Source organism: Crotalus tigris, unplaced genomic scaffold (genome assembly GCF_016545835.1).
Source record: "Crotalus tigris isolate CLP2741 ecotype Arizona unplaced genomic scaffold, ASM1654583v1 scf7180000018691.1937549, whole genome shotgun sequence".
Taxonomy (NCBI): Eukaryota; Metazoa; Chordata; class Lepidosauria; order Squamata; family Viperidae; genus Crotalus; species Crotalus tigris.
This window is the reverse complement of record NW_024097150.1, coordinates 954,344-967,028: the sequence shown is the minus strand read 5'-3', so window position 1 is coordinate 967,028 and position 12,685 is coordinate 954,344. Positions and strand designations below refer to the sequence as shown.

General features: G+C 34.5%; 1 protein-coding gene across 1 annotated transcript in view; it reads right to left on the bottom strand.

Moving 5' to 3' along the window:
• The window catches only part of LOC120313513 (amine sulfotransferase-like), a 39,011-nt gene extending 27,843 nt beyond the window's left edge, over positions 1-11,168 (bottom strand). The window contains exons 1-2 of the mRNA XM_039355491.1: positions 11,039-11,168; positions 1,813-1,967 (exon numbers count right to left, since the gene is read on the bottom strand). Coding sequence (XP_039211425.1) covers positions 1,813-1,957 — 145 coding nt within the window. The 5' untranslated portion in view covers positions 1,958-1,967; positions 11,039-11,168. The remainder of the gene's footprint in view (positions 1-1,812; positions 1,968-11,038) is intronic.
• Between the last annotated feature and the right edge of the window lie 1,517 nt (positions 11,169-12,685).

Below are 12,685 nucleotides of genomic sequence, written 5' to 3'. Positions count from 1 at the left end.
AAGACCCTGGAGATGCTGCAACATTCCAGCTGATCGGCGCTTCTTCTGGGCTCAGCAGAAGCTCCAGAATCAGTGCTGCTTTCCAGCTGATTTGTGCTTCTTCAGGGCTCCGCAGAAGCACCAGGATCAGTGCTGAGCTCCAGCTGGAGCCTGGCGCTGATCCTGGCACTTCCACTGAACCCTAATAGCCCCGAAGAAGCGCTGATCAGCTGGAAAATGGCACTGATCCTGCAATTCCACTGAGCCTGACAGCCCTGCAGCTCCAGCCATCTCTCGCTCAGGCTTGTGCGATGCTGCTACCAGTTCAGCTCATTCCCCTCCCCATTACCACTTTTCTAGGATGGTCGCATACCACCTGCCAGGTGTCAATGCACCATAGGTGGTACCCGTACCACTGGTTGAAAAGCCCTGACCTAGAGGGAAAACTCACTTAAAATCTAGAAATGTTCCATTTGATATTTAGAAATGTCTTAAAGCAAGCAAGAATAGTAATTGATTATATTGTGAGTTGTATGAAGTAGACAATGGTTCTGAATTTCTGGATTGAGAGTTTTAGGATATCAAACCTATGTCTCCATATGTACTAACTTCTAAACTATGGGCCTTACATTTGTCCCTTGTTGGAGTAGGAAGGAATTCATTTAATAATAGAAGTAACATTTTTTGCTACTTCTAGACCTCTTCTTCCAAGGGTTCCTCATTGAGGAAGGAAGGAAGGAAGGAAGGAAGGAAGGAAGGAAGGAAGGAAGGAAGGAAGGAAGGAAGGAAGGAAGGAAGGAAGGAGAATGGCAGGTGGCATTACTGAAGTGCAACCTCATGGTGTTCCATAGATACATTCTTTCCTTCTTCCTAGCTCTAGAGCTCTTGAGAAAGAAAGGAGCTTGGAAATTGTTCTATCAAAGCCACAGTATACAGAATTCTCCAAATTCTTAAAAAATCAAAGGGGGAGAGAGAGAACCATGCAGTCAATGAGGTCTGTTCTGTGAGTAAGGCTTTAATAAGAAATGCCTGGTCTCAATGATACAGACCAAGTTCCAAAATAAAGGCATTTATTTATGAAGAGCAGAACTAACAAAGGCTACAACACATGTACAAAATTCAAAACTAGATCAACATAATCAGTGCAATATATCTATTCACAAGTTAGAAATGTGGCACGAGAAAGGTTCATCTCCTGCTTGGATGGAATCCAGCAGTTTCCCCTACCTCTTCTTTCAAAAAACCCAAACCAGAGAAAATCATTTTCAGAAAAACTATTCTTGCAATTCTTCTGTCTAAAAAGCCCTTGAATACAAACAAAAAGGTAGCTATCATGACTTCTTTTTTTCTAGGTGATAGAAAAAGTGAGTCAGAGTATGGAGGAAGTGGTGGGGTGAATAGTAAAGAGCACCAAGCTATAGAAGAGAAAAAGTTCCTTCTTTCTCTTGAGTCAAAGCAGGGGAAGAAAGAGTTAAATCTTTTCTTTCTGGGTGGGGTTTCCAAGTAAGGGGATCTTTACTTGGTTGCAATACTTTCAAAGCATGCTGTAAACAAGATCCTAATTATGTAGACTTCCCTTGCTTAGTAAAGGATACCAACATGGAGGATTACTTAGAATGCTCTTAGCTCCACTAATTCCAGATTTATTTATTTTTTAAAAAAATAAAGCCCTTTTAGCAGTTCTATTAACTTTTGATAATTGCAGAATAATTCCCAACAAGAAGGCTTACTTAGAACATAAAGACGGGCAGAATGAAACTTCCCAAAGAGAAAGTTTAGTTACAGTATGAAATTCAAATATACATTTCTCATATCATATTACAGAATTCTTACCAGATTTTGGATAAGTGGCTATGAATATATCACTGTCTCTCACTTCAAAATCTTCTATTGACTCAAGAAGGTCAAGTTTCATTAATTCTATTGGTATATTATATCCTTTATAGTTGAATAGTTCTGCATATGACGCTCTTTCCATAATAATAGGGCTGCAATAAAAGAGAAATTAAAGGTTTTTTCCCCTCCTTAATGTTAGCAGCATAAGCAGAGTGTTGGGATCTCTCACTTTATAAGTCCTTTGTTTCAATAATTCACACTTGGCAGCCTTCTTCAGTGATGATCCCCAAGAGAAAACAAACTGGAAAAATTCAGATTTTTTTTTTCTACAACTATTAAAACGGGAACTCAAAACATTACAGTTATGGTCTTCAACATTATCAAGAGAAAAACAAGGAAGATGAAATTTTTATAGCTGTTATATATTCCCAGGAGATGGAGAAACCTTTTGAACTTAATTTAACAAAAAGTAATAAAAATATCATGTTGGTAGTACCATTCTTTGATGGAAAGGAAAGAGGAATTTTAAAGTGTTCCGCAGAATTTAGTGGAGACTGATGTTAAAAATGTCCTAGGAGATCATGCAATTTAGAAAGCCCAGTGTTTATTTTCTTATTGTAATGTCCATGGAGTTTCTAAATCATGATGGTTGTCCCAAAAGTCCTGTTCAAAAGGCAAATGGACTTCCTTAGTTTTTTTATTTGAAAACATTTTGCTTCTCATCCAAGAAACGTTTTCAAGAAAAAACAAAGAAAGACCTCTCTTTTTGCCTTTGTCAAATTATTTTGACAGGGTGCAATTATTCTTCAAAAAATGTTATAATTTTTTTAATTAATTGTACCATTTAACTTTAACATTTTAATTTTTCTATAGTGTTTTATATTTTGATGCTTTATTGTACATCAACCAGAATCCTTCTCTGAGGGAGATGGGCAGTTCAGAAATGTGAATTATAAATGAACAAGCCTTGGTATAAGAGAATTTTCTCTCTTTTTCTTTCTGTCATGTGTTAACTCAGCAACCATTCCTTTTCAGACTTGGTTGTTGGAAAGGAACATTGTTACTAAATTAGTGGGTAAATAAATACTCCTTGTTTACATTGTATGAAATCAGTGTTAGTCTGGGATCGTAAAAAATCAGGCATCTGATAGCATCTTTCCAGATTAAAAATTTTTATTAGAAGGCACAGACTTTTGTGAGAAGCTTATTAGCTTCTGACTCCTTCTGATTCCTAGTTTATAATAATTACAAATATAGTTGAACATAGCTAGTTGATATTCTAATGATTTTATAAAGATGTTATTGTTTTTTTTTTCATAAACATATGTTAATTTTTCCAATCAACGGTTTAGCAGAGAATGAGACGGCCATGAGAGGATGGATCTCCAGCCTCTCAGTTTGGTTTCGCTTCACCTAGCATTTCTTAAAGTAAAAGAAAGTGCCCTGGAGGGGCAACGAAGAAAGAGGGATATTTCAGGAGCTTAGATTTGGTTGCAACCAATCTGGGTGGACTGAAGCCCCCTCTAAAGGGGCAGAAGAAAGGCTGCCAGGAGAGACGAGGCAGCCCAAGTTGTCTATAGCCGGAAGGGAAGCTATGAAAAACAGCTGGTCTCCAACAACGTGCTGTGTCTGGGTGAGCTGAAGTCTTTTCCTTCTCCTTGTGATTGAAAATGTTGAGACCCTGAAAGGGAGAACTTGAAAGAGTAAAGACCCCCCAGAGAGACTTTTGAAGCGGCAATTTAATATTAAGGGGAAATATTGAGTTCGGAGTGTGGAGACTGATAAATAAGCCGAGGAGGACACCTAGTGGCGAAAAACAAGAAATAAAAAGAAAGTGACCTTGAGAAACATGAGAAAAACAAAGCCTTGGTTTGAGATAACAAGTGAAAAGGCTGTTTATAGCTATGCTTGTTGACATTGGCTAAAAACCAAATAGAAATTCTCTTGAAAAAAAAGAACATTTTAGATGCAAGAAAGGACTGGAGGAGGTGGATTTGCCTCACAACAGCTGATTCCTGTTTATGCTTTGGATATAGGTTTAAGACTGTGAGCCACAAAATGAGTATATCTAATATTTCCAGACTTCCAAAGAAAATCTCATCAGTGCCCTCTGTCGTACAAGCCAGCCCAACAACTCAGAGTTTTGTTGGTACATTGCTACAGTGTGACAAAGCAAGCACGGCTCAAGATGAAACACAGGCCTCATTAAAATTAATTCAAGAAATCTTGCAGAAAAACCATGAGGAAACGCAAAGTAAACTGAAGAAAGTAAGCGAAGAAATTCTGGATATAAAGGCACAGTTTGAAGTCCAAAATCAAAAGATCATTAAAAATGAACAGAAAATCCAGGAAGTGGAAAATAAAACTGAAGACATTGATAAAAAGGTGGAAATGTTATTGCAAAAGAATGAAGGAGTGGAACAAACAAATCAAGAGCTAAAACGGGATATGGCAACGGTAGAAATGAGAGAAGTGGAACATTATTTGAGATTTCAAAATACTCCTGAAGATAGTGAAGAAAATATAGAAATGGTGATCATTGAGTTGTTGGCAGAACTTTTAAATGCAGACAGAGCAGCTATCCAGAATGAGACGGATCAAATATTCTGCATGAATTCAAGCTATGCAAGAAAAAACAGACTACCAAGAGAAGTGCATGTGAGGTTCATGAAGAAATCAACAAGAGATGAAGTACTGAGAAAAGGGAGAGAGGAACCATTACAATATAAAAATAAAGAAATTGTGGTCCTAAAACAGATGCCCAAGAGAGTAAGGGATACCCGGAGACACTACCATTTTATAACTACAAAGTTGATTGCCAAAGGCATAAATTTCAGAAGGCTAATGTCAGAAGGCATTTTAATAAACTGGAATAATACAAGACATTGACTGGATTCAATATGGAAAGCAGAGGACTTTGAAGTAAGAAATAGAGCAATTTTGGATGAAGGACTGCATCAACAACAAGGGGATAAGCAGATGGGAGAGACGGTCCAAGGAGTAATGGCACAAGCAGAACAACAGAAGGAGGAAGGTGAACAAACCGGTGAAGGAGAAGGAACTGCCAGAGAACAAAGGGCTACAAGATCGACTAGACCAAAATATAAGTAATGAAAGAGGAAATGGAGGGAAAAAATGAATTTTTTTCGGTAAACGTAAATGGACTAAACTCCCCATCAAAAAGAAATAAAATTTTTAGGAAATTTCAGAAATTAAATATAGATATAATCTGTTTACAAGAGACACACATAAAAAAAACAACATTACAAACTGTTGGAATACCCGAAAATGGGGAAGCTTCATTACACATCAGCACAACAAAAGAAACGAGGGGTGGCTGTATACGTTAAAGAGACAATAGATTCTAAATTATTATACTCAGATGAAGAAGGAAGAATTGTAATGGTTGAAATATATTTACATCAAAAACAAATACTGTTAGTGGTAATTTATGCCCCAAATGATAATCAAGAACAATTTTATCAAAGATTACACTGGAAACTAATAGAAATGGAATACCAAAATATATGTTTAATAGAAGACTTTAGTGCGATAGTAGTGGAACAATGGATTACAAAAGTAGCAAAACAGGAAAACCCCTAAGAAGAAAACTACCCAAGACATTCTTTGATATGGCAGAAGAAATTGGAATACAAGATGTCTGGAGAGAAATCAATCCTCAAAATTGACAATATACTTTTTACTCAAATAGCCATAAATCTTGGTCAAGAATTGACATGATTTGGATGACTTCTGAATTAAGGATGGATATACAGGAAATTGAGATAGAAATAGGCACATGGGCAGATCATTATCCTTTAAAAGTGACATGGAAAGGAATACAAAAAAACCAAGATGGATTTTACATCAATCTATACTAAAAGACAAAGAATTCATAGAGTTGGCGAAAAGAGAAATGGAATTCTTCTTTAAAGAAAATAAAAAAGATACATCACTACAAATTTATGGGATACAGCTAAAGCGTATTTTAGAGGTATAGCTATAACATATATGGCAAAGAAAAATAAACAGAGAAGACAGCAATATTTATTATTAAAAGAAAAGTTTAGAAAATTAGAGACAGAATTACAACAAAACCCACAGAAAAAGACATTGAAAAGAGAAATGGAAATAATAAAACATAAGCTGAATTTGTTGGACTCAGAAAAGTTGGCGGAACAAATAAAGAGAGCAAAACAAAATTTCTTTGAAAATGCTAATAAGCCAGGAAAATGGCTAGCTTATAAGCTTTAAAAACAGCGATGCAAAACTGAACAGGGGAGAAAGAGCAGATCTCCCAGCCGTCCATGGTGGCTGCATCGCTGGGGGGCCCTGAAAAGGGCCAAAAATCGCCCCGGAGAGGCAACCAGAAAGGAGGGGCTTTTGCTGGATCACAGGAGAGCAGCAACTTTCCTGTGAGACCTTGCATTTCCTCCAAACTGGTGGACAAAAGGACTGGCCATAGAAATATGGCTCGTCTCTAGGCTGCTAACAGCCGAAGTCACATTAACATCTGGCAACTTCAAAGCAGCATGGAAAGGATTGGGTGAGATCTGCCTCTCTTACATCCTAATTACTTAATTTCCTGCATAAGCTGCTAAAGTACTTTCCCCCCTGTGGTAAAGGAAGGGGGATTTTAGCCCTCCCTCCAGAAACAGTGGCTATCAACCACTTGGGAGTCTAAAACGCTGGGAAAAATACTGGGATCCTAATTGCAATTCTATTTTTTAAAACTGGTGGATTATAAGACTTGTAACTTTATGTTCTCTATTTTTTCTTCTTCTCTGATTTTTACTCTATTATTGAAGATTTGGGTTCTTTTCTTCCTCTTAAAAAAGAGGGGGAAAAGAAAACTGAAAAGATCTAACTAACTCTGAGATGACATTTGCGAGCTAAATTTGAGACTCTAACCTGCTATTCTTTAAGAGAGACTTGTTGATTGGCTTAAAAACAGATGAGATACAAAGTAACCTTGAAGCACCATCTGCAAGAAACTCAACTCAGCTTTTTACTTGGTGGACTTTCTGATTGTAAGTTTTTTGTTTAGTTTAATATACGACAATGGAAGAAGAACAGGAATGGATTTCTCCCACAGAGGAAGTACAGGAACAAATTCTTTATATGTTAAAAGCAATTATCCAAACTCTCCTTATTCAAGCTCAAACTATGACTTCAACTAAAGAATCATCTATACAGAATTCTATAGAGAAGGGGAAACAACCAAATGTTATGACAGAAGACTTAGATACTCAACAAATACAAACTGTGGAAAACATGGGAAGGAAACTGATAATAGAGAACAGGGAAAGGACTTTTCTTATAAACCAGAAGGAATTTGAAGACAAAAAAGAAAAACAGATGAAAGACAAGATAAATACTTTGGGACAACTGCATCAAACTGGAAAAAGAAAGGGACGAACTGTTAAACCAGCTAGCCCTCTTAAGAAAACAGCAACTTATATTGTCTTATTAGTTTGTTAAGATATAGGATATATTTTACATATAAGGTCTATATTTTAAATATTAGATCATATGAGGAATTGTGATAAAGGAATCGTGTTTAATTAAAATTTGGAAGAAAGATAAATATTAAATATTAAATTAAAATATTAAGGGAAAATCAATTACCAGGTTACTGATTTGCTAAAAGTTTGAATGTTTATAGATAACTAAAACTTGAATTTAAGATATTGTCATGAGTTGAGACACAGGTTAAATAAAACTTAGAAGTATAAATACTAATAATTAAATTCATATATTAGCTTGTGGTATAAATGCTGATGGTTTACTTATTTATTTATTTTTCTCTTTTTCTGGAAAGGAAGAAAGGAAAGAAGTAGAAAAAGGAAAAGAAAAGAAAAATTATTAGCCCTAAATATGAGATAGGAGACTGAAAAATTGGGATCATTTAAAATCTGGAAATGATAAAGATTAAATGTTAAATTTAAACATTAATGCAAAATTAAAGTTAAGAAAAACTTATTATGTTATTGTCTAAAAGATGGAATGTCAAATTAATTAAGATATGTATAGACTGAAGATTATTGATGAATATTAGAAAGGTATTTTTTGTTTGATTGATAGAATAACAACTGTATTGATCTGAATATGATAGTAGATCTTTTGGGGAAAGAGAGGGAATTTGTTGTTGTAATACTTTGAGATTTGTACTGATGATATTTAAATGTAATGGAATTATGATGCTCAACTGCCACACTACTTTTGAAATATGTAAATGCAATATTGGAAAATTAATAAAAAAACTTGGACATAAAAAAAGCTTAAAAAACAGAAAGAGAAGAAAATAATACATAATTTAGTAGATGGGAGAAGTTGTTTACAATTTAAAAAGGAAGAAATAAAAAGATAATTAAGGAACATTATAAGGAATTGTATGGTAAAGAGAAGGCTGCAAGAGAGAGAATTGCTCAATACCTTGAAGAAAGTAAATTGCCAAAAATTCCAGAGACATTTAAAACTATGTTAGAAGAAAGAATAACAATGATGGAGATATTAAAGGCTATAAAATGACAAAAAAAATGGGAAAACACCAGGCCCAGATGGGCTACCGGTGGAACTTTATAAAGCTCTACAAGATACATTAAGCGAACCAATGAAAGATGTTTGTAATGGACTATTGTTAGAGGCCAAACTTCCAAATACATCGATAGAAGCAAATATTACTTTGATACCAAAAGAAGATTCAGACTTGACGTATATTAAGAACTATAGACCAATTTCATTACTCAATGTGGATTACAAAATTTTTACTTCAATAATGCCAGAGAGATTGAAAAAATACTTAGTTAAATTTATACATCCAGATCAAAACAGCTTTTTACCGAAGAGACAAATTAAAAACAATTTAAGGGTGATAATGGATGTATTAGAATACTATGAATTACATCCAGGGAAACACTAGCATTAGTGTTTTTAGACACCCAAAAGGCATTTGATAATGTTTCCCCGCAATTTATGGTTCAGCAATTGCAAATAATGGATTTTGGAAAGAATTTTACAAATATGATAAAAACAATATATAGCAATCAGACAGCAAAGTGATAGTGAATGGAGATTATACTGAGAGCTTTGAGATAAGAAAAGGTAAGAGACAAGGGAGTCCACTATCTCCATTATTATTTATCTTTACTTTGGAAGTGTTAAATAGAAGAATAAGACAAGACACAGAAATTAAAGGATTGAAAATAAAAGATGAAACATATAAGTTACAAGCATTTGCTGATGATTTAGTGTTTATCTTGGAAGAACCTTTAGAGATGATTCCTAAACTATGGGGAAAGATAGAAGAGTATGGAGAAATGACAGGATTAAAAATAAATAAAGAAAAAACTAAAGTAATAGTTAAGACTCACAGATAAACAAAAAAGGCAAATACTAGGGAAAACAGAGGTACAAATAGTGAAAAAGGTTAAATATTTAGGTATTCATCTTTTGGCTAAGTGTTCATCAATAAAAGAAGACAATTATACAAAACTGTTGAAGCAAATAAAGCTAGACTTGGAAAGATGGAAAAATCTGCAGCTGTCAATATTAGGAAGAATTGCTACAGTAAAAATGAATGTGTTGCCAAAGATTTTATTTCTATTTCAAACGATTCCGATAAAACTTGAAAGAAAATTCTTTCAAGATTTAAATTCATTAATTTTGAACTTTATTTGGCAGGGGGAGAAAGCTAGAACTAAGATGAAAACATTACAAGATGCTAAGGAAAATGGAGGCTTTGGGTTGCCGGAATGGACGTTGTATGCCAAGCATCTGTGTTAACATGGGTGAAAGAGTGGATAACACTTAGAAATAAAAGGTTGTTGTATCTAGAGGGATATGATTTACAATTGGGGTGGCACACTTTCTTATGGTATGGGAAAAACAGAGTCCATAAGTACTTTCAAAATCATTTTATAAGAAGAAATGCCTTGTCAACAATATAGGAAAAAAATAAAGCTAAAATATATCTAAAAATTCCAGTGTGGTTATCAACGATGGAGGCATTTATACATCCGAACTTGGTAGACTTTGAAAAATATGGACATATAGAGATATTCTAAATATTGATGGGAAATTAAAATCTAAACAAGAACTGGAAAATCAGAGAGTTAACCTGTCTTGGTGGGCACATTTACAGATACAAAGTAGATATGAAAAAGATGTAAAAATGTATGGATTTTATAAGGATCAAACTGTGTTTGATAAGATTTTGTTAACCTCAGATGAGAAACTAATTAAGAAAATGTATAACTTTTTGTTAATTTTGGATATGGAAAATGAACAAGTGAAAGAAACAAAAGTAAGATGCGTGAAAAACTTTGGCTATAATATAGAATTAGAAAAATGGCAAATGTTATGGGAGAGAAACTACAAACTAACAATGTCAACTTCATATAAAGAAAATCTGTATAAAATGTTTTACAGATGGCACCTGCCACCAGCAAGATTAGCAAAAATGTTTAAAAATATATCAAGATGTTGGAAATGTAAACATAACATAGGCACGTTCTATCACATTTGGTGGACATTTGGCCTATTGGAGAAAGATACATATGTGGTTAGAAAAAATATTGGGTGAAGAAGTTGAATTTAAATCTGAACTTTTTTTACTAGGTATTATGCCTGAAAAGACTAATAAGCAGAAATTATATTTAATCTTACACATCACCACAGCAGCAAGAATAATTTTTGCACAATACTGGAAGAATGAAGGATTGCCACCAGAAGAAGAAATAATCAGGAAAATATTGGAATGTGCAGAGATGGACAGATTAACTATGAGGTTGAAAGATAAAGAAGATACAGACTATTATCAAACGTGGGACTTATTTTATTGTTGGCTAGAGGAAAGAATGAAGGATTAGGAATTGAACATGTATTAGCATAGCTAATTCCAGACTAATGATTTTATTAGATGGCTATATGCATGCCTCTTTAATCATACATTTTAATAGCTCTGATCAGTTTAATATTCTGGTTAATATATGAAATCAAACTGGTTTAATCCTAAACAAATGTATGAATTTTCTGACCATTGCATCTATGTGACTGCTTTTAAAAAATGAAATAATGTATGTGCTATACCTGTTAGCAGTAAAATGTCACAGAACTACTTTAAAATAAAGCTTAAAATTATTAATTTAACATCTTAATCAAACATTTTCTAATAAACTACTATAATCTGTCCTAATGCTAGGAACAAATATTTAAGAATTACCTTTATGGTTCTTTCTTGCTGGTTATTGAATATCTCTTTCAGAAATAAAGCACCAAATAGAGCAGAAGGAAAATGATACTTCTGAAATTTAGAAGCAGGCTTTTATCTGTTGATTATGGAAAGATGCATGGGGAGTGGTCCTTTTTTTTGAAGGGTTTGAACTCTAGACTGTTAATAGTTAAACATTGACATCAGAAAGCAAACCTATATTGCACAATCACTTCATAAACAAACTTTTTTGCAATCCAGAATTAACTTTATAAAGCCAGTGGTGGAATTCAGCCAGTTCGCACCAGTTCGGCAGAACCGGTAGCTAATTTTTGGGTGCCCAGGCCCAGAATGGACTTCCGAAAGCGGCATCCTCACAGAGAACCAGTTGTTCACATATTTGAATCCACCACTGTATAAAGCCACATTTAGATCATGAATTAAAGTGACAGATCTACAAAAAATTAGCAATTAAATCAGGATTGGAAGATATGGGTTGACAGCTACAGTTGCTAATATTCTGCTTTAGTTATGTGCCCCTCTTTCCACTTTTTATACTTGTCCCTGTTATTTTTCAGTTTATCAGAGAGTTGTTTATGCAGCCACGCTGGTTTCTTTTGAGAGCTATTATTTTTCTTCTTTGTTGGTATTGTGCTAGACTGGATTATTTTTTTTAAAAAAAATTCCCAAGCTTCTTGTTTTCCCCTTGAGGATTCTCATCCATGGAATCCCTCCCAAGCCCTCTCTAAGTTTATTAAAATTATCTCTCTTAAAGTCCAAGACTCTAGTTTGACTATGTTCTATTGTCATGTGCTTCCTATGTACCTTAGTTAGCTGACTAGCAAAAAGTTCATCTATTTCCCCTGTGTGGTTGGGTGGCCTATAGTATACACCTATGGCAATGTCATTTTTTCCTCTTTTTTATTGACCCAAATGCATTCAAGACAGTTTTCATCATTGTTATTTCTGTAGATATGTAGTTATTTCTTATATAGAGAGAAACTCCGCCTCTTCTTTTATTTGGTCTGTTTCTTTTAAACATCCCTCTAGCTGAGTGTTCCATTTGTGGGTTTTATCCCACCATGTCTCCATAATGACAACTATATCATATCTGCCCTCATTTACCTGAATTTCTAGTTCACCTTGTTTACTGTTCATACTCTGGGCATTGGTGTATAGACATTTGAGTTCTTAATGACTGACACCTATGTGTTAGTCCACTTTGTGTGACACTCGCTATTAAAAGCTTGATTTTGCTTGATAGCATGGTTGATATTCTTGTCCACACACACTTCTATATTACATGCACTGCTAGCCCTGTAATTTTTTGATTGCCGGGGACAGGGATGTTCTGTATCAATTAACTCACTGTCCATGGTTTAGTTTAAGTATTCCTCCAGAAAATCTGTGAGTTTATTGCCAAGTAACTCAGTCCCTTTCTTTGATGGATGCAAACAGTTTCTTTTATACATTGTTTCATTGGACCAGCTGCAGACATTTTGACCATTCAGCATGAATCCCCAGCTAGCTAGATAAAATGGTCCTCAAAACATGAATTCTTATACCATTTCATGGTTTCCAAAATTGTCATTTCTGATTTTTTGGGTCAGTGTCTATTGTTGGGTTAATTTCCTTCTCAATTCTGTCTAAAAGATGTTA